At 44.1% G+C, this 27,799-nt stretch overlaps 2 protein-coding genes and 1 long non-coding RNA gene across 8 annotated transcripts; 2 read left to right on the forward strand and 1 right to left on the reverse strand.

Moving 5' to 3' along the window:
- The first annotated feature begins 259 nt into the window (after positions 1-259).
- On the forward strand, positions 260-6,803 carry CIART (circadian associated repressor of transcription). 5 transcript variants are annotated; one of them, XM_019837768.3, is made up of 6 exons: positions 260-529; positions 2,118-2,543; positions 2,689-2,764; positions 3,020-3,098; positions 3,211-3,322; positions 6,147-6,803. In XM_019837768.3, the coding sequence occupies exons 1-6, from the start codon at positions 524-526 to the stop codon at positions 6,669-6,671; spliced, it is 1,224 nt and encodes a 407-aa protein (XP_019693327.1). In that variant the 5' UTR covers positions 260-523; the 3' UTR covers positions 6,672-6,803. The 5 variants fall into 5 exon arrangements, with proteins under 5 accessions (XP_019693327.1, XP_006935141.1, XP_023114880.1 ...); XM_006935079.4 differs by lacking the exon at positions 260-529 and adding an exon at positions 1,401-1,519; XM_023259112.2 differs by lacking the exon at positions 260-529 and adding an exon at positions 1,440-1,519 and having other exon boundaries at positions 2,372-2,543.
- Positions 6,804-11,430: 4,627 nt separating this feature from the next.
- Positions 11,431-11,893, reverse strand: LOC123379058. Its single transcript, XR_006583021.1, has 2 exons — positions 11,650-11,893; positions 11,431-11,523 (listed from the first exon to the last, which is right to left on the reverse strand). It is a non-coding gene; the product is annotated as an uncharacterized LOC123379058 (long non-coding RNA).
- Positions 11,844-23,539, forward strand: MRPS21 (mitochondrial ribosomal protein S21). 2 transcript variants are annotated; one of them, XM_006935080.4, is made up of 3 exons: positions 11,844-11,978; positions 12,382-12,497; positions 23,244-23,539. In XM_006935080.4, the coding sequence occupies exons 2-3, from the start codon at positions 12,415-12,417 to the stop codon at positions 23,422-23,424; spliced, it is 264 nt and encodes an 87-aa protein (XP_006935142.1). In that variant the 5' UTR covers positions 11,844-11,978; positions 12,382-12,414; the 3' UTR covers positions 23,425-23,539. The 2 variants fall into 2 exon arrangements, with proteins under 2 accessions (XP_006935142.1, XP_003990618.1); XM_003990569.6 differs by lacking the exon at positions 11,844-11,978 and adding an exon at positions 12,007-12,209.
- Positions 23,540-27,799: the final 4,260 nt, after the last annotated feature.

Below are 27,799 nucleotides of genomic sequence, written 5' to 3' on the forward strand. Positions count from 1 at the left end.
ACTGTGAATCAACCTGAAATTTTGTGAAGAATGGAGAAGAGCACCACAGACAATTCCGTCTAATTCTTTTATTACACATGGTTTTGAGGCTGTGTTTGGGAAAAGAGAGTTGAGGTTTATGTAGAACACTTTTTCCTTTTTGTATAATAAGCACATTGTTAAACATATGTAAAATATTAAAAACTACTTAGAATAGATTTTTAAAATTCACACCCTCCTCCACTCACACCCCCCACCCCCCACAATGTGCCTTTTCCAGTGCGTAATTAGGGCAGGCAGGGACACATTTTAATTTTCTCTATCCTCGAGACCCTAATCAGAACTGGGCTGCCCCCTTGCGGTCTCTTCGGTGTCTCACCTTCCATGAGCAAACCGTCCCTGAGCCCCTATCCCCTTCTCCGCACTGTACTTTCAGTACTACAGGGGGCAGCGAATAGTCCATTACGGACTCTGTGAACTCCGAACTTACCACCCTCCCTCCTTCCAAGCCTTCCGAATCTTCTCCAGGGTACAAATAAAGGAAATGAAGGTATGTATCATCTAGGAAATCAGGGACCTACCCATACTCCGTTCTCTACGTTAGGGAACACGGAATTCAGGGCGCAAGGCCGGAGGAGCCTGGATAGAAAAGTCAGGAACACCCGAGCTCAGCTTTGACCTCTACAGTCGTGGCCGACTGGCATCTGAGCTGGTAACGTGCGTGGCGGGTTATGTAAGGAAAGGGCCGGAGGAGCCGCCCCAGTGGGAGTCTGGGAGAGGACGCGGTGTTCTCGGCGGCAGTCCCCACCCTCTTCACCCAGCAGGGCAGGAGGCACCCAACTTGTAGGAGGAGGAGGCGGGGAAAGGGAGCCAGAGATCGGAGAGTCACGAGGGCCGCGCGGCCCAGAGGGGGGAGACTACACAGTAGCATACAGCCATTCTCTCACACACGTTGCAGACCCAAGTTGCTGCTGGCTTCCACGTGCTGCCCTCGTGAGCGGAGGCTCTAACAGCTGGAGGGGAGATAAAGGGGGAGGGGGGAGTCTGCTACCGAAGAGGAGCCCGGAGTCCCACATCCCCAGACGCGCGCCTCACATCACACACCCCGTCCGTGCACTCCAACCGCACGTCTCCTGCCCACCACCATCCTATTTAAGACCGCGGGCTCCGCCCTTTTCCACTCTTCTTCCACCCTCCGCCTTTTCTCCTCACCGGGTCCCGGTCGCGAGCCGCATGTAGGGGCGGAGCACGGAATCCTTCCCTTCCAGCCAATCGTCACCTAACTGGGTCTCTATTGGCCGAGCCCCTAGTAGGCTGTAGCAAATGGGATGTGAAAGTCAGTCGCGGGAGTCACGTGCCACCGGTTAGACAACCAATGAGAGTGTGAGGTCTGTGTTCGCAGGGGGAAGGCACGTGCCTCGCCGCACGTGTCTGGGAGGGGGAAGGGGCGGGACCCAGTGGGAGAGAGGCGGAGGTGGGTAGCGAGAGCGACGGAGTTGGAGAAGCCGGAGGCAGCCTGGGCTGAGCAGACCCGACGCAGGTGAGGAGGCTTGTAGAACGGGGAAGCCATCCGCGCGCGGGAAGATCAGACCCCGAGAGAGTAGGTTTAGGGACCGAAAGCAGAATTGGGCATTGGGAGGGATAGCATCACGTGGCAGGCGCGACTGTAGAGGGTCCTGGTGCAGGGCTCCGGATTGGAAAGATTGGAAAGAGGCGGGAGGTTCCTGTGGGGAGCAGGCCCTACAGGGTCACTAGGTGGCTTCGGTTACCTTACCGGAGATTTACGGTTCGGCTCGCCGTAGCCCTTGCTGCGGGGTTAGGTTGGGAACAGACCTGGCGAACAAATGTTCGGGGTGGGGAGACGGAAGGTGTCGAGTCAGGTAATTTACTCTGAACAGAGGGAGGTAAGAACAGAGTCTGCGTCAGACTAAGTAAGGGCTGCTCTGCGGAGCCCATAGGGGCAGTCCAGGTACTTAATTGAGGGGGGCAGGCGGAGGAGAGGACTTTGTCGGCTCTGAGACAGGTGATACTGGGGAGGAGAGAAGAGATCTTATCATCCCATGCAGTACACCCCAGTCTCCCAGGCCATTTCCTAATTTTCAGATTATGGTGACATGCTCCCTTGCTTTGCTCTTCAGTTGCAGGTCCCGATCTTTGGGTACTCCGGGAGCTGCTCTCCAGCCCCTGCTTCTGAACCTATGGATTCTCCATCTAGCGTTTCTTCCTGTTCTTCCTATTCTCTCTCTTCCTCTTTTTCCACCTCCCCAGTGAACAGTGACTTTGGTCTCCCCTCCGATAGTGAGGGGGAGGACAAAGGGGCCCATGGCCCCAGGCCAGACACTGTTGGGCAGAGGGGAGGTTCTCGGCCACGACCGGGTCCTATCCGCTGCAGGCAACGGCCCAAGGTCTCCAGCAACCAACATACAACATCTTACTTGGAACAGCGGGGCTTGGCCTCTCCTATGGCAGGATCTGGGGTCAAAAGATCAAGAGACGGTGAATTACAGACCACTGTAAACATCCAGGGTTGTATCACAGAAGGAGACCTGCTTTTTGCTCAGAAGGTAAGAAAGAGCAGGGGAAAGGAGACAATACTGGAATGGCTTAGCACCCAGATGGCTAGTAAGGACCCTGTGAAGTGGGGAATAACAGTACTGGTGTGTGGGCAATTCTCAGCCCTCCCATAGCCTTTGTCCTGTTTTCCTACAGTGTAAAGAGCTCCAAGGTTTCATCCGCCCTCTCACAGACCTACTGAATGGGCTGAAGATGGGTCGATTTGAGAGAGGTAATTATTTGGTTAGTTGCAATTATTTGGGCTAGGTTCTCCTCTTTCTTTTTCTCTCTTGATGTTTTAAATGTGTATTTCTTTTAAATCTTTGCATTTAAAGCTTCATTTTTTTTAATCTTTACATTATTTCTTTTGTGCTTCTGTGATTTCATTTCTTTGGGTGAATCTATTTTAACCATGCTTTGTTCTTCCTTTACCTAACTAAATTGTTGCATCTCAATCCTTCATGTCTTTCCTTCTCCCTGACCCCAGGATTGAGCAGTTTCCAGCAGAGCGTGGCAATGGACAGGATCCAGCGTATTGTAGGTGTTTTGCAAAAGCCCCAGATGGGGTGAGTTCTCCTGGTTCTTTCCTCAGTATTTCCTTAAAAGGAGATGTCCACAATCCTGTCTTGTTGCCTTTTTCACACTTGATGGCATTTTAAGTAAATGTCTTTCTCACAGGGAGCGTTACCTAGGAACCTTGCTACAGGTGGAAGGGATGTTAAAGACTTGGTTTCCTCGTATAGCTGCTCAGAAGTCATCCTTGGGCAGTAGCAGGCACAAACTGACCAAGGTAAGAACATGTAAACCTGAGAGAGAAGTGGGGAAATAAGAGAATGAAGTGTACATGGAGAGATGGGTTCTTTCTGTTTTCTTCTAAGTCTCTTCCTTTTTGCCAATAAGTTTCTTTTCACGGGAGGGAATGCCCAACGTTCCTTCATTGTCTTGATCCTTATATGGTTTTTGTTCTATTTTGTCTGTATCACTACAAAGAACTCCATGAATGGGCACCTGGGTAGCTTGGTCAGCTAAGTGTCTGACTCTTGGTCTCACTTCAAGTCTTGTTCTCAGAGTCATGAGTTCAAGCCCCACATTGGGCTCCATACCGGACATGGAACCTACTTTAAAAAAAAAAAAAAAGCACTCCATGAAGTTTAACCTTATTCCTCACGTTTCAGCTTCTCTGCTTTCTGCATGGATACAGAGGACTTTTTTTAAATACTTTTTTTAAATGTTTATTTATTTTTGAGAAAGAGCATGTGCACACATGTGTCGGGGGAGGGACGGAGGGAAAGGGAGACAGGATCTGAAGTAGGCTCCGTACTGTCAGCAAAGAGCCTGACTTGGGGCTCAAACTCAAGAGCCATGAGTCCACAACCTGAACTGAAGTCAGAGGCTTAACCAACTGAGCCACCCAGGTGCCTCTATAGAAGGCTTTTTACCTGGCCAAATGAGTTATGCAGTAAGAGTTTTTAGTTTTTCTTTACAAATCCTTTCTCCTGTGCTGCCCTGAAACCCTTCCCTTCTCTTTCTTTGTACTCCTACCCAAGTACTTTGTTCCAAACCCTCTGGAAGTGTGGGTTTCAAAGACTGGTCATAACAAATACATCACCGAGAGGGTAGGAGGGCGGCCATGGAACACCTATAGAAGGAGTGTTGGATAGATTTTTTTTTTTTTTTTGAGAGAGAGAGAGACAGAGCATAAGTGGGGGAGGGGCAGAGAGAGAAGGAGACAGAGAATCCAAAACAGGCTCCAGGCTCTGAGCTGTTAGCACAGAGCCCGACACGGAGCTCAAACTCACAAACTGTGAGATCATGACATGAGCTGAAGGCGGATGCTTAACCAAGTGAACTACTCAGGTGCCCCATGTTGGATAGATTCTTAGACTTAGTGTGGAAGTGACCCATTTTTTAAAACTTTTTATTTATTTCTGAGAGAGAGAGAGAGAGAGAGACAGAGTGAGCACGCTTTGGGGAGGGGCAGAGACAGAATCGCAAGCAGGCTGTACACTGTTAGTGCAGATCCCCACGCAGGGCTCAGTCTCACAGAACCATGAGACTGTGACCTGAGCCAAAATCAAGAGTTGGCCACTTAGCCAACAGAGCCACTGAGGTGCCCCTAGAAGTGACCTATTTTTTTGTGCCTTCAAACAACAGTGTGTTTATGGGGTACTCAAATGATGGGGAGGGGAAAGTCTCCTATAGATAATGGACAGTCCTTGTTTTCAATCAACCACAATTATTATTGCTATGGGAATAACTCATTTAAAAATAAGCAGAGGGAGTGCCTGGGTAGCTCAGTCAGCTAAACCTCTGGCTCAGGTCATGATCTCACCATTTGTGAGATCGAGCCCCAAGCCAGGCTCTGCACTGACAGCATGGAGCCTACTTGGGATTCTCTCCCTGTCTCTATCCTTCCCCTGCTTGTGTGTGCAGTGTGCATGCGCTCTCTTTTTTCTCTCAAGATAAATAAAACAAAAAAATTTTTTTAAATAAGCAGGAGGATTCTTGCCTGCATATTTTTAAACAATTTTTTTTAAGTTTATTCATTTATTTTGAAAGAGAGCACAAGTGGGGTAGGAGCAGAGAGAGAGGGAGAGAGAACTCCAAACACTATCAGTGCGGAGCCTGATGCAGGGCTTGAATTCACGAACTGTGAGATCATGACCTGAGCCAAGATAGAGAGTCAGACACTTGGAACGCCTGGGTGGCTCAGTCCGTTGAGCGTCCAACTTTGGCTCAGGTCATGATCTCACGGATCTTGGGTTCAGGCTGGAGCTGAGCTGTCAGCACAGAACCTGGAGCCTGCTTTGGATTCTGTGTCTCCCTTTCTCTTTGCCCTTCTCCAACTCACACTCTGTCTTTCTCTCTCTTTTTTAAAAACGAATAATCATTAAAAACAACAACAACAAAAAAAGAGCCACTCAACCGACTGAGCCACCTAGGCACCCCATTGCCTGCATATCAATTTATATTTCTTAAGCAATTCAACCAGAGGAAATGAAAAATTTTAAATATACAAATTGGGAAATGATGATTCCAATTAAAAATAGGCTTGAAGTCAGGGCACCTGGGTGGCCTAGTCAGTTGAGCGTCGGACTTCGGCCCAGGTCATGATCTCGTGATCCTGTGCTTCATGGGTTAAAGGCCCGCATTGGGCTCTGTACAGCTCGGAGCCTGGAGCCTGCTTCAGATTCTGTCTCTCTCTCTGTTTCTTTTTCTCTCTCTGCCTCTCTCCTGCTTACACTCAGTTTCTCTGTCTCCCAAAAATAAATAAATATTAAAAACAGCCTTGAAAAATAAGTTCTAAAATGAACTATTTTTTAAATAGTGAAACCTTACAGGACTGTTTTATTTTGCCCACCTGGATGTCCAGTGTTTGATATATATGTGGTACGTAACAGGCTTGCAAGTATTCGTCAAGTAAGTGAAAGTCTAATTAGGTTACTAAAATTTTTACTTAATCATGGCCTGCCAGGAAATTATCTGTTGCATAAAACATGGTATGTTTGCCTTGCAGACAGAGTCCCCAAGGAAAGAAAAATTTTAAGCAACCAAGTGGAGTTCATCTGAGAGCTCTCTCACGTATTTTTTTTTCTCTTATGTCTTCCTTCTAGCATTTTCCAAGCCACCACAGCCATCCAGCTGCTTCCTCTCCTGCACCTCCCACGGAAAAGATGGACCAGACACAGCTAGGACATCTAGTGTTGAAATCGAAGCAGCCTTGGCACCTCACAGAATGGCCAGCCATGCACCTCACTTGGACCCACACCACTCCAATTTGCAACCCACCCCTCAGTTCCCCAGGTACCATTTCCCTGAGCCACAGTCCTTTAGGCACTGGAGCCAGCATCGGTATCATCCTTTTTGTCCAGCATGGAGTACAGCCCTTCACCCACTCTGCCCCAACCACTTCAGTTCTACCTGCTACAGCATCGCCTATCATCCCCAGTGCTCCTAAGAAACTCTCTGGAGAGGGACCTCCTTGCCACAGTTTGCCAGTAACTCTGCCATCAGACTGGAGCTGTACCCTGTCCCACCCTGGTCTACCCACCATGGCCAGAGAGATGACTGGGAGACATCTAGAGCAGATGAGAAGCCATCCTTCAGTTGCCCCTGATGTCCATTCTCTCAACCCCTAACTCAGGACTCGTGACTGTGGTTTCTAATTTGTGTAAATATGTGTCTCTCTCATATATATTTTTTACTTTTAACGTGTGCATTTGTGTTGAGGGAAGAGCAATCCTTTTGATTAAAGAAATTTTATACCTAAACAGTTTGTTGATTGGAGGAAATGTAAACCTGCTTCAAGTACCAGTATTTATTCTCTAAGCAGCAGGAAAGAAGAGAGGAGATGGGAATGTTTGTGAACATGAGCTCCAGCTAGTTAGAATCTGAATGGGATGAGAGAGGTCCAGTGGAGAAGAAAAGGGACTCTTGCTGGCTTCCTCGGGACCACAGTTGGGACAGTTACAGGGTTCAGAATGGGCCTTGTGTTTTCATGTAGTCTCAGAGACTAGTACATTTCCTTTGTGTCTCTCACTTTTGAAATCTTCCAGCTGGCCCAGACTAGCAGGCTCTTCTGCTCTGGGATAGCTCTTTGCTTTGATGGGAACTATTGGTGCTTATGAATAAATGCACATGTAATCGACTGCTGCCAGAAGGGGGACACAGGAGCCAGGACAGCCACTGGGGTTGCTAGTTGTGATGAGGAAGGGGTGCCCTAGAGCTGTCAGAATGGGGAGTCCACTCAGACACAGGCCACATCCTGATTCAAAAGGCTGCAGCTGCTAAACGTATGGAAAGCCGCCCCGTGTTATCAGGAGGCGGAAATGGAGTCTGTACATTTATCTACATCCACCCTTCTCTCTATATCACTCTGACTCATTTGTCCCAGTGACCATCCAGACCATGTCCTCTCCCATCCTAAGCCTTGGCGATGTATCAGACGACTCAGCCATTTTCATTGTTCTTATTGGCTACTTAGCATGTTTCTCACAGCTGGTTATCCATCTTTCCCCCATTGCTCAAGTTTCCTGTTCTCAGGGAAGAATCGTCTCTTGATTGAATTCAGAGAGTGTAACTTCCTTTCTAAAACAAACCACTCCATTTGTGCCCTTGATTACCTTTCTCCTCTGGAACTTTTGCTGTGTCATTTATCCCCCTCTTTATCTTGTAACTTTGTTCTTGAATTATTTATTTATTTCTCCTACAAGTAATATTTATTCCTCCCACAAGTGGGATCAGTTCTCCCCCTTCTGGAAAACATCTTTTGAGTCTGCTTGTCCTCTTTCTCATATTTTCTTCATAACATTATAAGTTTATTTATTTATTTTTGACAGAGGGGCAGGAAGGGCAGACAAAGAGGAAGAGAGAAAATCCCAAACAGCCTCCATGCCCCAGCACAGAGCCCAATGTGGGGCTTAATCTCATGACCAGGAGATCGTGACCTGATCCAAAACCAAGAGTCAGATCCCCAATGGACTGAGCCACCCAGGCACCCCATTTTCTTCATATTTTTGACAGTCTAATCTTTCCAACTCCTGGGGCTCCCGGGTGGCTCAGTCGGTTAAGCATCTGACTTCAGCTCAGGTCATGATCTCACGGTTGGTGGGTTCAAGGCCCGCATCAGGCTCTGTTCTGACAGCTCAGAGCTGGAGCCTGCTTCAGATTCTGTGTCTCCTTCTCTCCCTGCCTCTCCCCTGCTCGCACTCTTTTTCTCTCTCAAAAATAAATAACACTTCTAAAAAATTAATCTTTCCGACTCCTACCACTTACTCCTTAGCCCCCTACAGCTTAGCTACTACCACTCTGGTGCACCTTCCAGAGTCACTAATTATCTCACAGAATCAGGTATTCTAATGGAGCTTCCATCAAATCAATAGCTAGATCCAGGATCCTTTACAAAGGCTATGTGCTTCCTGCTCCTGTAGCATTTGACACTCTTGATGCTGCCTACTGAAACTCTCCTCCCTTGGGTTCCATGACAGCATACTATCCTAATTCTCCTCTTACCTACCTGGCAGCAACTTCTATATCTCTTAATGGCCCCACCTCTGCCCACTCTAGAATGTGGGTGTGGCTCAGGCTCAGTCCTTGATTCTTTTCTCTGACTACATACTTTCACAAAAAGGTTTCATCTTTCATGGCTTTTAATTATTGCCTCAACTTTGAAGACTCCTGAAGCCCTATCTCTAGTCCCAGTATTTCCCACAGAAGACATATTGAACGTCTACATTTCTGCTGAACAGTTCTGTTTACATGTTATTAACACCTAAATATTATTGAAAATTTCCGCATTTTAGAACCAACAGGTATCACTCAAACCCCTCACTTTTTAGACAAGGAAACTTAGGTGGCTTGTACAAGACAACACAGCGTGTGGTACAGAATTCTGAGTTTCCAGTGTGGTGCTTTTTCCAGTGGTCCCCAATCAAAATACTTTCTTTCCTTTGAAGATGTCCTGTTCTGCCTTTTTATACTCGTCTTCTTTTGTAAGTGCTATCTATGCTACCAACATTTCTCTAGATAACTAAACTCAAAACTTGGTGCCAGTCAACATATTCTTTTTAAAAAAATTTTTTTATTTTGAGAGAGAGAGAGTGAAAGTGTGAGTGGGGTAGGGGCAGAGAGAGGGAGAGAGAATCTGACTGCACCCCAACATGGGCTGGGAACCCAACCCTGAGATCATGACCTGAGGCAAAATCAAGAGTCAGACACTTAACCAAATGAGCCACCCAGGTGCCCCATCATCAAATCTTTTTATTCTGCATTTGGAATGTCTTTTTTTTTTTTTTTAAGTTTATTTATTTATTTTGAGAGAGAGAGCACGCATGCACATGCAGGCACCCAAAGGGGGAGAGGGCAGAGAGGGAGAATCCCAAGCAGGCTTTGGGCTGTCAGCACAGAGCCTGACGCTGGGCTTGAAATTAGGAACCATGAGATAATGACCTGAGCTGAAATCAAGAGTCAGACACTTAACTAACTAAACCACCCAGGCGCCCCTTGGAATGTCTCTTAAAATCTATTTTTTCCTATCCATTTCATCGCCACATGTTTGGCCTAAACTTTAACTATAGCAATAGTCTCTCTTACCTCTAATCCCTTCTCACTGATAACCAGAATACTTTTACAGAACAATGTCTTGAATGTTATATCCTATTTGAATCCTTCAATGGCTCCTCAGTGCTTGGAGAAGAAAGTTCAAAGACTTTAGTCAAAGCCTTTGTTTCTCCTTCTCCCCTAATTGATCCCTTTGCTCACTTTTTTATTTGTCCTTGAACACTTTAAGACTTTTTAGCTCTAAACTCTAATTCATGCTGTTTACCTTGCCTGGCCTTTTCCTGCTCCTGTTAACTAAACCCTTCCATTCTTTCAGTGACCAACTCAAGTCCTTCTCCCAACAATTCTCTCCAATAAACAATGATATACAGGCTGTCCTTGCCCCTTAACTCCATCAAATGAGATCATGCACTTAAAGTGCCTGTACAAGGTTTGGTATATAGCAGACTTTCAAAAATGTTATGTTCCCTCTTTATTTCAAAAATAATTTTATATTTTATCCCATTTGATTCCCATGACAAATTTTGTGTGATTGGGGACAGATATTAGCACAGATGAGGAAAGAGACTGAGCATTTAAGAGTCGGGGCACCTGGGTGACTCAGTTGGTTAAGCGTCCGACTCTCGATTTTAGGCATGATCTAATGGTTTCTTGGGTTTGAGCCCTGTGCCAGGCTCTGCACTGACAGTGTGGAGTCTGCTTGGGATTCTCTCTCTCCCTCTTTCTGTGCCCCTCCCCTGCTCACACTGTCTCTGTCTCTCTCAAAATAAATAAGCTTAAAAAAAAAAAAAAAGGCGTCAGCAAGGGTCAATCAGTAAATATTTTAGGCTCTGTTCCAACACCCAAGTCTGCCACTGTAACCCAAAGCAGCCATATCTAATATGTAAACTAATGAGCACAACTGTGTTCCAATAAAGCTTTGCTTAACAAAAATGAGTGGAACTGGATTGACCTGTAGGCAATAAATTGGAGACTAATGGTTTAAGTGACAGGACGTGTGAGTATCAGTTTGGATAGAAATCAGATCTCTTGACTTCTAAACCAGTGCTTTCCCATCATGTTATCCTGTTGCCTATATAATTTATTTTGCATTTATTATATGCTGATGTTTTACTATTTAACTTTCACGTCTACCATACTGTGTTCTGGGGGTCCAAGAGGCACTGGAATGGTATCAAAAACATCTAACAAAGAGTAGACATTTAATAAAAGTTTGTTAATAAGCATAGTGATGTTCCAGTCTAGCATTAGTTTGGTACTTTGAACCTGGCTTAGTTTGAGGGTTTTGTTTTTTGTGAGTTCTATTAGCATAACTGACGAGGATGCAACTGTGTGTGTGCTGGTGCATGCCTGTGCATGTTAGGGGAAGTATGCAAAAAAACCGTATTACACAAGTACCTGCTTGTGTACCTTTCTTCTTTCGAGCCTTTCCCTACTGTTTTCCAGTAGCTCCTAGATCTGAATTTATATGAATAACCGCAAATGTAAATGTAGAAGTAACAGAGACAAATAAAATAAAAGCGGTTTCCACAGTGAAGAATAAAGGAGATGTTTCTACTAGGTCTCCCTAAGAGGCAAAGGGATAGAAGTCGACATAAAAAGAGTCTTCAGTTCAGGGCACTTGGCCGGCTCAGTCCGTGGAACATGTGACTCTTGATCTGGGGGTTGTGGGTTCCAACCCCAAGCTAGGTGTGGAGATTGCTTAAGAACAAAATCTTAAAAAGAAAAGGAGGGGGAGGGGGAGGGGGAGACTTCGAGTCTAAAACCTGCAGGTGTTTCCTTATTTCGTAATTTCACTTTATTTCGTGAAATGCCTGGGCAGATGATTTCATAGGCAACTCGTGGTTTGTTCATTTATTTTCCTTCGTTTTTAAGCAGATGAGGGGTTTGAAGCTGTTTTTCCCGAAGAGCAGATCTCAAAGAATCTGTGTCCTTTGAGAAAACAGGAAGCGTGTTCAGGAAGCTTTGCTTATTTCTCTCATTTTTCTTCCAGAAAAAGAAATCTGGAAATATCTGTTACAGATTTGATAGGATTTAGGGGTACGGAATCGCGCTGACCTCAGACATGGAGGGAGGAGAAGGCGAGGAACCAGTTTTGGGCGGACTTTAAGGCAACGAATATTTTGCTTTGTCCGGTGTGGCGTCCGGAGTGGAGGCGTTGGGAGTCCGGCAGGAGGCGTGAGGGGGCGTGGAGAATCCGTCGACTCGGGCTTGAAGCAATATTGCCATGGTTTCCACGTTTCCACACAGGTGTTTTCTTCTACCTCCCCTCCTCACCCCCCCCCCCCCCCGCCTCCAGCTAACTTCTTCGCGCGGCGCAGGAGATTACGTATTTCCGCTTCCGGCCGCGAGCCAGGTTCCTGGAGGCTGGTTCCGGAGGGCGTGGGGTGAGGAACCGGGGCTGGCAGTGGGGAAAGTAGGGCGGGTGTGGCGGGAAGGGAGGCTTGCGCGTGGTTGCCCCTCTTCATAAAGACCGAGAAAGATTCCGTTCCCAGCCCTCAGCCCCAACACTCCTGGGAACGTGAACGATAACGGAGTACGCTGCGGCGCCTCCCCGTCCTCCTGTGCCACGACAACTCCGTGGTGCCCTCCTGCTGCCACCTCTTCCGTAGGCTAGGGTGTGTATTGCCACAGAGAACTAGGCAGGCTTTATAACGATTCACGTATACTCTCTAAGATATGAGGACGTTGCTGATATGAGTAAGCCACTCGATAGAGCGGGCATTCTGTGTTTTTGTTGTTTTAACCTGGTCTCTGTAATTTCCTCCCCCTTTCAACACTGTCCTTTAGATCCTGCAGAGTGAGGATTTAAACCCCAAGGTGATGGCAAAACATCTGAAGTTCATTGCCAGGACTGTGATGGTACAGGAAGGAAATGTGGAAGGTGCATACAGGACCCTAAACAGGTAACCAGAATCGTGCCTAGACCAGCTGTCTTGGGAAGTGCGGTGGTTATTCTCTCCCATTTCAGCCCTTTAGTTTTTTTATCTTAATGAAGTTTCTCCCAAAACCTGTCTGAAGTTTGTTTATACACAGCCTGAATTCTCTCCCCAAGACTTAAGGAACCCAAAGGGAAAACCAAGTTATAACGTGGTTGGGAAGCAGGAATGTAGTGCATGATAAATAGAAAGCCGAGAGAGGGATTGGCAGAGGACAAGGCTAATGGAAAGACAAATTCAGATTTGGGATCTTGGAGAAGCAAGCAAGAGATGTAAAACTATAACAGGTTTAGAGGAAGGTTACAGCATAAGCAAAAACATACAAGTGGAAATGAACTGGGTGTAGAGGAGCTGTATTGATTGGTTCTGAATGCTACATCACGAGATTTAGAATGGCTGTAATAAAGAATGTCTTACTATCATACTTAGGCCAATAGTTCTTTAGTCTTACCTTGCCACTGGTTGTAAGTCTTTTGATTTTCTGGCTTGCTTCATCATTTTCTCTCCCCAGTGTAAAACAGTTTGGAGAAACAAATGCTTGTTGAGTTGAATTATCAAAGAATTGTATGGGGGAGCCTGGGTGGCTCAGTCAATTAGGGATCTGACTCTTGGTTTCGGCTCAGGTCATGATCTCACGGTTTGTGGGTTTGAGCCCCAAGTCAGGCTCCTAACTGACAGTGTGAAGCCTGCTTGGGATTCGCTCTCACCCACCCCCTGCCCTTCCCCTGCTCACACACTCTCAAAATAAACAAATCAACTTAAAAACTAAGTAAATCAAGTAAGTTAAGAATTGTAGGAAAGAGATATTAAGAGATTATATGAGTTGGGCTTCCACCTTAAAGCCAATAAGGTGGTAGCTTTATTTCACAAGTAAGGGAAGCTTAGGACATTTAAATTACGTTTCTTGAATCACACAATTACTGAATGGAAGAGAGGAGTGCAAAACACACCTTTCGAGTGCGGTGCTCATTGCTTTATGTCACTAGATTGTTTACTACTTCCTCTGGAAAAATAAACACCTGTTGCATTAATTTTCGAGTTAAGAATCTTTATTTGGGTTTATTAGTGGGGTTCTTGGGGACTGAGAGGGTAAATGAAAGATGATCTAGTTCTTAGCAGAGTTTTAGCTGTGGGTGGTTGGATGGCAGAAGACCATAATAAATGAGGACCAAGATGCTGTCAGAAGCTGTGTAATCAAGAAGTTGCAGGCTTAAGATGGATTGTGTGTCTTTTAAAAGGATCTGGTCTTAGGTCTCAGCCCCATTACTGCATTCTGTGTTTGTGCATACCAATCCTGTCCTTGGGTGGAAGCTGTTTCCTAAAGATATTCCATTAAGTACTGGATAGTAAGATACACTATATTATTTTTTTCTGTGGCTGCTCATTCCCAGCTCTTTCCTATTTCAGACCCAGTGGCATGTCTGTGAGAGGGTTGAGATGTCTAATGACCTTATATATAGACCTTACATATCTCTGCCTTTATATTAGAAGCACAAAATAAATGTCTTTACAGACTCAGTAGTGAATTAGCTAGTGAGATGAAATGCTGAATTTGGGAAAAGTCTTACAGATTCCTTCACCCTTTTTCTGACCTTTCTCTGTAAGTCTTTAATTTATTTTGGTAGATTTAGATGGGTCTGTTAGCCAGGGTGATTGAGATGTTTGTATTATTGAAGGATGTCAAAGGGCAGCTGTTATTTGATGATGAAACAAATTTCCAAAGGCTCAGCTTTAGCTCTCCTAACCTCCCCTGTTCCTAAAGTACAAATAACACAAAAGCAAAAATTTGATTTTTTTAAAAGAAATTAGCTGCTTTGGGGCTGTCTGGGTGGCTCAGTCAGTTAAGCCTCCAACTCTTGATGATTGAGCCCCGCCTTGGGCTCTGTGGTGACAACACCCTGTCACCTCCCTGCTTACTCTCATACATACTCTCTCTCTTAAAATAAATAAATAAAACATAGGTAGGCATTATGTGTTTGCTATTATAATTGGAAGTAATTGTAAGGAAATTTTTACCCTTTTGGTTTTGCTTTTTGGTGATTTGTTTATTTATTTTGAATGATTGAGAGTGCTTTAGGAATCTGTTTTCACATCCCTGTTTCCCTTTTTTTTCCTCTCTCCCTTTTTTAAAAAAATATTTACTTGAGAAGGAGAGAGAGAGGGAGACATAGTATGAGTAGGCGAGGGGCAGAGAGAGGAAGACACAGAATCTGAAGCAGGCTCCAGTGTCTGAGCTGTCAGCACAGAGCCTGATGCGGGGCTCGAGCTATGAACCATGAGATCATGATCTGAGCTAAAGCCCAGCGCTTAACCCACTGAGCCACCCAGGCACCCCTCCCCATATTTCTTTTAAGATTCTCTTTTTGTAGGTGAATGGCAGTTCACACATACTTTTTTCCTGGGTGGAAGGTGCCAGGTTGGGGACAAGTATTACAGTAGTGATTGTGTTTTTAAGGAATGTGTATATTTTTTAATGTTTATTTTTGAGAGAGAGAATGTGAGTAGGGGAGGGGCAGAGAGAGGAAAGACAGAAGATCCAAAGCAGGCTCCACATTGACAACAGTGAGCCTGATATGATGCTCGAACTCATAAACTGTGAGATCATGACCTGATCCAAAGTTGGAGGCTTCACCAGCTGAGTCACCCAGGCACCCCTACACTAGTGATTTTTATAGTCGTTGGGGAAGATACTTATTTTGTCAATTTGCATTCAGTCTTTGGGAAGCTACATTTCTATTCCTTTTAATCTTGGGGTGTTAGATATATATATGCCATAAATTGTATTTTAGCTTTGGGGAAAAAATGAACAAATATTTTGCTCTTAGAACAATTTTCTAGGCAAGGACTTTAAACATGAAAATGTGAGCCAGCTGGTTCTGGAGTATCCCAGTCTTCCTGTCAAACAGTATTTTTTGATGTAATTTTCTTTATTTTTCTCTGCTTTTTCCTAATCTCTCTGGCCACCTTTTCTGTATATCTGTCTTACATCCCAGGCTTCTCCTTATCTCTCAGCTTTCTGATGTTTCATAGTTTAAAAATTAGTCTCATGTTCTGTGGTCTAATTACAGCAGTAGGTAGGAAACCAAATGAGATGAGAGGGAGGTGGTTAAAACTTTGGCGTGTTTGGAGCACAAAGGTAGTCTTACAAAGGAAACGGCCTATGTGTCTGCCCAGTGAGACCGCCACAAAATGCTTGTTATATAACCAAGTGCCCTGGGATGAGGAGATGGAAAGTGGGGGTTGCTAGGAAGCCCTGCATGATTGGCTGGCCCCCAATCAAGGAAAGGCAAGCACACTGGAAGTATGCCCAGTTGACCCCTTTTATTCCTGGTAGGCCAGCTTCTGGGCCCATTGGGTCCTTGTGCATACATGTTACCCTGCCATAGGCTGGCTACACTGACATGTGAGTTTGCCACACCCAACCTCCCCAGCCCAGGCAGCTCAGCTACTTTTACATAATCTGATGAATTCCACTAAAATTGGCAGTTGATTTCTCCTTCAGTGTTAGTTTGCCAGATGCCTGAACTCTAGCTGATCTGTTCACTCTAAAGCTTTTGATCTGCTAGTCCTTGAGCTACATTTGGAAGCAGAAGTAACACCCTCATTAGTAACACCCTTTCTATTTACTTCATGAGTTCTTTTTATTTATTTATTTTATTTTATTTATTTTTATTTTTTATTTATTTTTGATAGAGACAGAGCACAAGTCGGGGAGGGGTAGAGAGAGAAGGAGACACAGAATCTGAAGCAGGCTTCAGGCTCTGAGCTGTCAGCACAGAGCCCAATGCAGGGCTTGAACTCATGAATTGTCATGACTTGAGTCAAAGTTGGACGTTCAACTGACTGAGCCACCCAGGTGCCCCTCTATTTACTTCATGAGTTCTACAAAACTCTTCCTGCATCCTTTTTTATTAAAAATGAGTTGAGATGCCTGGGTGGCTCAGTTGGTTAGGCATCTAACTTCAGCTCAGGTCATGTTCTCGTGATTTGTGGGTTCAAGCCCCGTGTTGGGCTCTGTGCTGACAGCTCAGAGCCTGGAGCCTGCTTCAGATTCTGTGTCTCCCTCTCTCAGTCCCTTCCCTGTTCATACTCTGTCTCTCTCAAAAATAAACATTAAAAAATATTTTTAAAAAATGAGTAGATGCCTCTACTGTAGGGACTCTGGAGTTTTGGAAGGTAATCTGTGCTTTTTTTTTTTTTTTTAATTTTTTTTTTTTAACGTTTACTTTTTATTTTTGAGACAGAGACAGAACATGAACAGGGGAGGGTCAGAGAGAGAGGGAGACACAGAATCTGAAACAGGCTCTAGGCTCTGAGCTGTCAGCACAGAGCCTGACGCAGGGCTCGAACTCATGGACCGCGAGATCATGACCTGAGCCGAAGTCGGACCCTTAACCGACTGAGCCACCCAGGCGCCCCAATCTGTGCTTTTTTAAGATAACTAGGAATGTCAGGGTAAGGGTTAGAGTAGTTAGAACCATCCAGGGAATACTGTTTGGCAATGGTGTTATCATTTTGTTGGGGACTACGATCTTTTCATCCTTTCCCTTCCTCCACTCTTAGATCCTTCTGTTACTTTTTTCTTATCTTGCTTTTTTGCTTGAGCACACAGGCATTTACTTGGAAAGGTGATCACTTCTGTTTCAAACCCTTGGAAACTCCAGTAGGTTACCTGAGTATGTGTCTAAACTCTCTCCTCCTTTTGCAGATTTCTTTCCTCCCCCTTTTAAACTGTCTTTTTCATTCCAATAGGATTTTCTTTCTAGTAAAGTCATATCCGGGGTCCCTAATTTTTTTAATCGTTTCTCCTCAAACACAGTCTCTGTGTCCTTTTTATAATTTATATCCAATCTTTTTATTTTCCCAGAGACTTTTTTCTGTTGTTTCTCTAATGTACTAGACTAGTCCAAAAAGTGGCCTTCATCAGACAGCAGTAAACAAGATCTGGATGGATGTCTGGGTCATCCCTTTCCCTCAGTGTGCCGTGTCTTCTTGGCTCCCGTTTTTTTTACTCTGAGGAGCCCAGCCCAGCCCTTTCCTTCCTCAGGGTCTCCTTTGCCCATAGGCCCCACAATAATTTGTCTTCTGAACCTTGGTGGTTTTTGTTTGAGAAGCAGAATGCTACTATAGAACACTGCACTTAAGATCTAGATTCTATTTCTAGCTCCATTTTGTGACCTTGGGCAGGTCAGTCTCTCTGGACTTCCGTTTCCTGAAGATGACATTATCTGCTTAATTTTATAGGATTGTATTAGGATCATGGATGTGAAAATGCTGTCTAAACTCTCATGTTACATCTTAGGAAAGGTAATATTATTGAGGCTTTCTGAGCTATTATAAAGATGCTTAATCCCTTGAGCTACGGACATTTGTCAGTCACCCAGAGGATTCTTTTTTTTTTTTAGGTTTATTCTGAGAGAGCTCGAGAGAACAAGCACAGGTGTGGGGCACAGGCAGAGAGAGGGGGAGAGAGAATCCCAAGCAGTCTTTGCATTCTCAGCACCGAGTCCCACGTGGGGCTCAAATTCAACGAACCGTGAGATCGTGACTGAGCTGAAATCAAGAGTTAGACTTTTTTTTTTTTTTAATTTTTTTTTCAACGTTTATTTATTTTTGGGACAGAGAGAGAGCATGAACGGGCAAGGGGCAGAGAGAGAGGGAGACACAGAATCGGAAACAGGCTCCAGGCTCTGAGCCATCAGCCCAGAGCCCGACGAGGGGCTCGAACTCACGGACCGCGAGATCGTGACCTGGCTGAAGTCGGATGCTTAACCGACTGCGCCACCCAGGCGCCCCAAGAGTTAGACATTTAACTGACTGAGCCACCCAGGCTCCTCTAGAGGATTCATTTTTATCATACATTTACTGATAATACACTCTTTGCTAAGCATTATGTTAAATACAAAAATGTGTAAATTCATTTTAAAAAATGAATAAATTCATTTGCAAAAATAAATAAATACAAAAATAAATAATCTCTAACATTAGAAAGCACAAACTCCAATAAGGGAGATTTTAAAAATTAAAAAGAAAATGGGCGCCTAGTGGCTCAGTTGGTTAAGCGTCTGACTTCGGCTCGAGTCACAATCTCACAGTTCGTGAATTCGAGCCCCATGTCGGGCTCTGTACTGGCAGTGTGGATTCTGTCTCCCTCTCTCTCTGCCCCTCCCCCTTCTCGCACTCTGTCTCTGTCAAAAATAAATAAATAAACCTTTTTTTTTTTTTTTTTTTTTTTTTTTTTTTTTTTAAGTTAAAAGGGGCACCTGGGTAGGTCAGTTGGTTAAGCATCCGACTTAAGCTCAGGTCGTAATCTCACAGCTTGTGAGTTTGAGCCCCGCATTGGGCTGTGTGCTGACAGCCTGCAGCCTGGTTCAGATTCTGTGTCTCCCTCTCTCTCTCTCTGCCCCTCCCCTGCTCATGATCTGTATCTCTCTCTCTCTCTCTCTCAAAAATAAACATTAATTTTTTTTTTTTTAGTTAAAAAGACGGGGTGCTTGGCTGGCTCAGTTGGAGGAGCATGTGACTCTTGATCTCAGGGCTGTGAGTTCAAACCCCACATTGGGTGTAGAGATTACTTGATAACAAATTTTTTTAAAAACTTACAAAATAAGTAAAAATTGAAAAGATAGAACATGGTTAAATATGATATTGTCTGATCAGTGCTTTATAAGAGGCATTAACTGTGCTATGGCATTGGTTTTCCCTAGACCATTAGCAGCAACATCACCTGGGAACTTACTAGAAATGCAAATTCTTGGGCCCTACCCTAGACCTATGGAGTCAGAAACTAAAGGTGACACAGCAGTTTGTTTTAAGTGTTCCATGTGATTGCTGCATGCTAAAGTTTGAGGACCACTGTGCTTTGGGAACGGAGGGAAGAAGTGATCACACTCTACTGTAATTCTTGTATAATTGTCCTCTCTACTATACAGCAGGGGGAGGGAACCATATTTAGGTTTGTTTTCTACAGCATTTAAACACAATATCTGGTACCGATTTGGGATTCCATGAAAACTTAATTGATTAAATGACCAGTTAGATGCCTATTTCTGGAGTCCAGACACAAGATGATAAGGACAATAATTAGAGCTGTGGCCACAGGAAAGGAGAGAAGGAAGAGATCTAAGAACTATTTCAGGTTATAGAATTCATAGGATATGGTAACTGTGGATGTAGAAGTAAAAAAAAAAAAAAAGGCCTAGTCCAGGAACACACAGATTTTTAGCTTGAGTAACTGGTGATGTCATTAACACTATAGATTTTATTTTATTTTATTTTTCAACGTTTATTTATTTTTGGGACAGAGAGAGACAGAGCATGAACGGGGGAGGGGCAGAGAGAGAGGGAGACACAGAATCGGAAACAGGCTCCAGGCTCTGAGCCATCAGCCCAGAGCCTGACGCGGGGCTCGAACTCCCGGACCGCAAGATCGTGACCTGGCTGAAGTCGGACGCTTAACCGACTGCGCCACCCAGGCGCCCCAACACTATAGGTTTTAGAAGACAGTAACTTTGGTCTGTGTAGGTTTTGAGGCAATTGGAAATAACAGTCTAGCTCTAAGGTAAGTTTGGGACTAGAGTTAAAGAGTCAACCGTGTCTGCATCAGTTCTCAGTTGAGGCTGAGAATCACCTGGCAGTATTTCACAACATTTCCAGTGCATAACCCCACTCTAGACCAATTAAATCAGAATCTCTAGGGGCACCTGGGTGGCTCAGTCAGTTAAGCATCTGACCCTTGGTTTCGGCTCAGGTCATGATCTCATGGTTTGTGAGTTCAAGCCCCGCATCGGGCTCTGTGCTGACAGTGCAGAGCCTGCTTGGGATTCTTTCTCTCCCTCTCTCTCTGCCCCTCACCCACTCGCTTTCTCTGTCTCTCAAAATAAATAAAAATTTAAAAAAAAATCTCTGAGGAATGGTGCCCAGGAATCAGTACTTTTTAAAAAACCTTCTAGAGGATGACTCCACTGTGCATTGGGGCTCACTGGTAAAGGTTAAGGAAGTCATGAAGAACCAGAAAGACAGAGGTTTTCAGTCAGAATCTGGAGGGATGCCAACATTTAAGAGTAAATTGAGGAAGAAAGGCAGCAAGGATATGGAGTCTTTTGGTCTTTGATGCCCTACTTCTCTATTGTAAGATTCTAGTGTTGGATCCACATGATTTTTGGGCATAACTATGTTTCCAGGAGAACCTGAATTATCTGCTTCTCTGGTTTCTGGGAATTTGCAGCAATTCCCTTGCCTCACATTTCCCTATCACTAACAAACTGATCTATACAAATAAGATTTTCTAGTAGCCTATAAATCATTCTTTTTTTTTTTAATTTTTTTTTAATGTTTATTTATTTTTGAGAGAGAGGGAGACAAAGTGTGAACAGGGGAGGAGCAGAGAAAGGGAGACACAGAATCCGAAGCAGTCTCTGAGCTGTCAGCACAGAGCCTGATGTGGGGCTCAAACTCACAAACTGTGAGATCATGACCTGAGCCAAAGTCGGACGCTCAACCAACAGGCACCCAGGCGCCCTAAATCATTCTTAATATGAAACAACAGGAGCCTGGGAGAGGATCCCATAGGACACTGGTTCCCAAGTCTATTCACATTTGTAATTTACCCAAAGCTCACATCTTTTCAAGTTCATGTTCAATGTATTATTGTTATCTTGGGCTTTGTGGTATAACATAGCAGCAAAAAATAGAGTTTCCTGCTGGGCAGAAGTAGCTGTTGGTTTCTCTTATTTTGATTTCCTTTTTCCTCTATCCCCCTTCTTCCACTTGACCTCCTTATCTCCAATTGTGTTTGTGACTGACTTTTTACCTGTAGTAAAAGGCCAGGGTGAGCAGGAAGGGGGCCATGTAAACAGTGCCAGGAATGGAGGGCAGCAGCAGATGCCTCCAGACCTCCTGAGGACCAACTGGGGATGGGTTGAGAGGGAGCAACAAATTACAGATTGGAGCCACAGCTCTCAGGAGCCTGGGGATGGGTAGCTTATAGAAGCCTGATGTCTTTGTGGGAGAACAAAGAGGTGAGTTTGAGTTAGATATGTTTTAAATCCAACAAGAGGAGCTGCATTGCAAGGAATTGGGTGGGCAGGAGAAAACAGATGGAGCTCAATTTTATGGACCCTTAACGATTAATAAAACATAGTTTCTGCCTTCAGAGGCTGTCAGTCTAATGAGGGAGATGTCTGTATAAATAATAAAACGGCAGAATGAAATAACTGCTAAATAGGTATACAATAAAATAAATGATATTCTCTAAAAAGATGAGAAACCTTTTTGGAGAGGTGGCATGTAGGTTTGGCATGAAAAAGATGAGGGAAAATTTCACTCAGAAGGTTGGCAACTGGGGGTGCCGGGTGGCTCAGTCAGTTAAGCATCTGACTTGGGCTCAGGTCATGATCTCACAGTCTGTGGGTTCAAGCCCCGCGTCAGATCTGTGCTGACAGCTTGGCGCCTGGAGCCTGTTTCACATTCTGTGTCTGTCTCTCTCTCTGCCCCTCCCCTACTTGTGCTCACTTTTCTCTTTCTCTCTATCAAAAATAAACATTGAAAGAAAGATTTAAGAAGGTTGGCAACTGGAAGTAGCGGTGGCATTCTAGGCTGAGAAAGCAGCTTGAGTAAAGACTTGGTATCAGCGTGTTCAGGGAGTAGTCTGTAAAGTAGTGTGGTTAGAGCATGTGTACGTGGAAAATGATGGGTGAAGCTGTTATTTAATGTTCCCATTTGTATCATTAGTGTATCATTGAGCCTCGTCTTTCCCCAAGTAGGCCCAGGGATATCTCAGGCCTCCAGACTTCAGCTGTATCAATCAGTTAATGCGATGGGATGGCTTTTGCAACTAGGGATGGCTTTTGCAACTAAGGAACATGTAGGAATCACCCCCTGGTGATTTATTTTTTCCTACTACAAATGACTTATCCCATCTGAAGATTCTGAAATAATCCCTTGGTTGAAAATCACTGCCATAGAGAGCCACTCTTTTTTTTTTTTTTTTTTTTTTTGAGTTAATTTATTTTGAAAGAGAGAATGTGAGCGAGGAAGGGTCAGACAAGGAGAAAGAGAGAATCCCAAGCAAGGCTCTGCACTGTTAGCCCGCAGCAGGGTTTATTTATTTATTTATTTTTTAATTTTTTTAACCTTTATTTATTTTTGAGACAGAGAGAGACAGAGCATGAATGGGAGAGGGGCAGAGAGAGAGGGAGACACAGAATCGGAAGCAGGCTCCAGGCTCTGAGCCATCAGCCCAGAGCCAAACACGGGGCTCAAACTCACGGACCGCGAGATAGTGACCTGAGCCTAAGTCAGACGCTTAACCGACTGAGCCACCCAGGCGCCCCAACACAGCAGGGTTTAAACTCACAAACCGTGAGGTCATGACCTGACCCGAAACCAGGAGTCTGATGCTTAATTCACTGAGCTACCCAGGCACTGTTCTTACAGGACTCTGTCACATCCCTTAGGTGTGCTGTGGTAGAAAAAAGATTGAAAACATAACCTTGACCATAAACTTCCCAAGAGCAAGGACTATGTAATTACTTTTTTATATCCCACAAATTCCTGTTTGGGGCCTCTGTAAGTAGGCAGTTAATGCTGTATAACCACCATTTCACATAATTTTTATAGACACCAGTTGTTTGGCCAGTTGGCTTCTGGCCATATGTGAAATTCAGAAAGAATGAGCCCAAGTTTCTAACTTTACTGCCTGCTCTTACACAGAATTCTCACCATGGATGGGCTCATTGAGGACATTAAGCGACGGCGGTACTATGAAAAGCCTTGTCGCCGACGACAGAGGGAAAGCTATGAAACCTGCCGGCGGATCTACAACATGGAAATGGCTCGCAAGATCAACTTCTTGATGCGAAAGAATCGGGCAGACCCATGGCAAGGCTGCTGAGGCCTGTGGATTGTAGGCCCAGTATGAAAATCCCTCTCCGGCTGTCTCCTTCCTATCTCAAACCTCATTTTTTCTCCCCTTTTTTATAATAATAAACTCAATCACATATATGCAAGAAGGCCTGCATATATAGAAGTAATCCCGTAGTTACCAATGGACCCTCTCTTATTAAGTGAAAGAGAAACTGAGTCAAAAAGTAGTCTAGGAATAGAATGGTTATTACCAAGGGCTAGTGGGGGGTGGGGAATTACTGTTTAATGGGTACAGAGTTTCAGATGGGGATGGTGAAAAAGTTCCAGAGACAGATGGTGGTGATACACAACAATGTGAATATACTTAATGCATTTAAATGGTTAAAATGGCAAATTTTGTGTATGTTTAGCTATAATATTTAAGTAGTCTAGGAGAGGTGAGAAGCTTTTCTAAAATATAGCAGAATAGATCTATGTTTTTTTTACCCGATTCTTACGAAATCCAAATCAAGACCTTATTATTGGAAAAGCACCTGTTACTCTTTACTGAACTGTCCCTCCCCACCAACTGTTAGATGAGAGGAAGCATGTATGTATTTGGAATAAATTTTGCTACTGAAATACCCATCAACCAGACTAGAGTGCCAGAATCCTTGCCCAGAGGAATCCTTAAGATAAATCTAACACTCCTGTTTCTGTCTTTCCCTTAGTTTTTCTAAAGGAGGATAGTGGAGAAGAATTAAAGCAGTAGGTGGATGGTAGACAAGAGGGAATGGGAGAGTATTAAGAGATTAAGGGCATGGAGCCAGAAATATCTACAGCAGTGATAATCAAAGTGTGGTCTTTGGATCAGCAGTATCAACATCACCCAAAAAATTATTTGAAATGCAAATTGAGACCTACTTTAGACTTTATGAATTGGAAATTAGGGTTAGAGCCCAGTAATCTAGTTTAACAAGCCCTACAGGTGATTCTGATGCCTGCTCAAGTTGTAGAACCACTACCCCATACTACTCAAAGTAATTTCCAGGCAGAGATCCCCACCATCACTGCTACTTGTCAACACGCATTCTTGAGTATGTGATCACTGTAGGAAGACTAGCTGCTCTGCTTGTTTCCTTTGGCCTTGGCCCCCTGACAGCCACGCTGCTAGTAAAGAGTTGGTGCCAATCCCTGTAGGAGAAATGCAGTGAGTAGGTGGAGCGACAAGCCCACTTCTCACCCAGGCTCCAGCCCTCAGTCTGGGGTTTAAAAAGGAAGTAAACTAAGTCCCTAGCTTCTCCAGATTACTGGTGTTCAAACATTGCCCCTTTGTGGTAAAGCAGCATGAAATCACATTTCTCTAGTCTTAATTTTAGTCTTTTCTCCCTTTCACAATTACCATATTTCTTGATTAGGCAGGCCTGCTAGAAGACGTGCTGGAACCACTGTTCCTTGTCTTGCAAAGATTGATCATCTTCCCCTCATCAGGCCATGGTGAATAAAGCATAGAAGTAGCTTAGAGAAGATCTGGTCCTTGCCCTCCAGTAACTTGTGGTTGGAGAAATTCTTTATAGACTGTGTTCAATTTTGTTATTTTTGTACAACTTCATTTTCTTTTTTTTTTTTTTTAATTTTTTTTTTCCAATGTTTATTTATTTTTGGGACAGAGAGAGACAGAGCATGAACGGGGGAGGGGCAGAGAGAGAGGCAGACACAGAATCGGAAACAGGCTCCAGGCTCCGAGCCATCAGCCCAGAGCCCGACGCGGGGCTCGAACTCACGGACTGCGAGATCGTGACCTGGCTGAAGTCGGACGCTTAACCGACTGCGCCACCCAGGCGCCCCTACAGCTTCATTTTCAAGTTATACATTGGTACTTCTGAATCCCTTTTCAGTCCCTGAATTTAGTCTTTAATATATGACTTTTGCGTGATTTTGAGCCATGGCATTGTTTCACCTCCTGCCAATTGCTGTTGCTAAAGATTAAAGGCCTGACCTTGGCCAAATGGAAGGGTATGTTTGTGACAGTAGAGCCAGGCCTGTTACTTGGCAGTGTTCCTCTGAGACTACAGTTGCTTCTGAGCTCCCTCCAAAATATCAAGGGGCGGCTAAGATCTGGAATTTCCTTCATCTCTGAAATTATCCTCTGTTCTAGTCATTCATCCTGACCATTGTCCATGTCCCCCAGAGCAGTGAACAGGGAAGTTTTAGCAGATAGCCCCTTTGAAAGGCCTCATGGAAAAGGGGTAACTGGCTGGCTGCTTGAATTCCAGTCGGCTTGTGCTGTTGTGGCAGGGAGAAAGATGTCCTCTCTGTTCTGAGAAGCTACAAGATATCTCATGGTCATACAATAAGTAGAAAATTCCTTAATCATTTGTCCCTGGTGGGTTTAGGAAGGGTGGTTTGGGGTTTACCCAGTTACATAGTGATAGATACAACACCTACTATTGTGATCTTCAGCATCTGTGACATTTCCTAGATGTCCACTGGATTTGCTCTGGCAGGTTGATTCTAATCATACATAATTTAAGAATCATAAAATGTTTAGTGCTCTGGAAACAGGTACCCATTTAAAACTGGGACTCTGTTGTGTAACTCTAACATTGTACTTTAATGCTTTTAGAAGTGCACTAAGTATGAAGTGAGAGTTTCCCTATCTGTTGGCTGCAAACATTGAGGAATAGTAACTCACTGAATATTGACAAGGTAAAGTAATAATGGAGTGATGTGTTCAATGTAAGTAATTGAAAGGAAAATGTTGGAGCTTCCACTGTGTGCCAGTTATCTTACATAAGTAGTTTTTTACTTAGATCTGGATTTGATCATGACCTTGGCAAGTTATTTAACATAAAATCTAGTTTTCCCTGTAAAATGAGAATAATTGAATATACAGGTTTTTGGTGAGAATTTAATGAGATCATTAATTTTTTTTTTTTAATTTTTTTTTTTCAACGTCTACTCATTTTTGGGACAGAGAGAGACAGAGCATGAACGGGGGAGGGGCAGAGAGAGGGAGACACAGAATCGGAAACAGGCTCCAGGCTCCGAGCCATCAGCCCAGAGCCTGACGCGGGGCTCGAACTCCCGGACCGCAAGATCGTGACCTGGCTGAAGTCGGACGCTCAACCGACTGCGCCACCCAGGCGCCCCGAGATCATTAATTTTAAGTACTCAGCATGGTATCTGGCACATAGAACTCAATAAATGTTAGCAGTAATCCCTCAGTTGTGCCAGACAGAAGCCTGATCATTGATTCCTCCACACTCAACCATTGCTACATCCACTTAATCCCTGTTTTGAGGACTAAGTGCCACAACCCTAGTCCCAGCTACTGTCATAACTCTTCTGAATTACAACAGTCATTTAATCATTTTGCATCAGTGTCACCTGGCCTTCAGTCCCTCCACCCTTAGGTCAGAATGATTCTTCAAAAATGCAGCCTTGATCATTTCACTTTCCTGCTTAAGTAGGTAATTGGTTCCCACTGTTTTCAAGATAAAATCCAAACTACTAGCATGGCATTTAAGGCCCTTCGTGACTGAGTCATGCTTTTCAGATTAGGCACTTGATGCCCTCAAATGTACTTCTGGGATGTCCTGTTTTCTCCCCCTGCCTATATAGCAGTTCTCCGAGATAACTAACCTGATCTCTTTACCAACTTTTCTTCTCCTGAATTTATCTTTATAAGCTTACTATTGTAATAGTTTGTTTCTATAATTTGTTGTGATTTATCGCTTATTTGCCTTTCTCCCTCCATTATATTTTCAGTTACCTGGGGGTAACTTTGTTGTTGTTTTTGAATCAGTATATTCCCAGTGCCCCAGTATAATGCCCAGCATTGAAATGCTCAGTAAATACATTTTTTAAGATTTTTTTTGAAAGAGAGCACGCGAGGGGCAGAAGGAGAGAGAGAGTGCAGAGTGTGGAGCCTAGAGTGGGGCTCGAGCCTACAAACTGTGAGATCATGATCTGATCCGAAGTTGGACGCTTAACTGACTGAGCCACCCAGGCGCCCCTTAAGATTTCAAGCCACACCCAGGGTGAGGCATGAACTTACAAGCCCAAGATCAAGAGTCGCAGGCTCTACCAACTGAGCCAGGCAGGCACTCCAGCATTCCAAATTCTTTATATCCTCACCAACACTTGTTATTTTCTGTTTTGTTTTTTAAATTTTTTTGCTAGTAGTCCTTCTAATGGGTCTGAGGTGATACCTCATTATGGATTTTTTTTTTTTACTTGTGGGTTTGGATTTGCTTTTCTGTGATGACTAATGATGTTGAACATCTTTTCATGTGTTTATTGGCCATTTGTAGATCTTCTTTGCAGAAATGTGTATTCAAGTCCTTTACCCATTTTTGAATCTGTTTGCTTTTTGTAGTTGTTGAGTTAAAGAGTTCTTCATATATACTCTGGATATTAAT

This window comes from Felis catus, chromosome C1 (genome assembly GCF_018350175.1).
Source record: "Felis catus isolate Fca126 chromosome C1, F.catus_Fca126_mat1.0, whole genome shotgun sequence".
NCBI classification, from domain to species: domain Eukaryota; kingdom Metazoa; phylum Chordata; class Mammalia; order Carnivora; family Felidae; genus Felis; species Felis catus.

Bases quoted from the DNA above. Each gene is read 5' to 3' on its own strand.
- MRPS21 (XM_006935080.4), top strand. From the start codon at position 12,415: ATGGCAAAACATCTGAAGTTCATTGCCAGGACTGTGATGGTACAGGAA. The intron at 12,498-23,243 runs GTAACCAGAATC...GCTCTTACACAG, and splicing joins GCATACAGGACCCTAAACAG to AATTCTCACCATGGATGGGC.
- CIART (XM_003990568.5), top strand. From the start codon at position 2,094: ATGCTCCCTTGCTTTGCTCTTCAGTTGCAGGTCCCGATCTTTGGGTAC. The intron at 3,099-3,210 runs GTGAGTTCTCCT...TCTTTCTCACAG, and splicing joins TTGCAAAAGCCCCAGATGGG to GGAGCGTTACCTAGGAACCT. The intron at 3,323-6,146 runs GTAAGAACATGT...TCTTCCTTCTAG, and splicing joins GCAGGCACAAACTGACCAAG to CATTTTCCAAGCCACCACAG.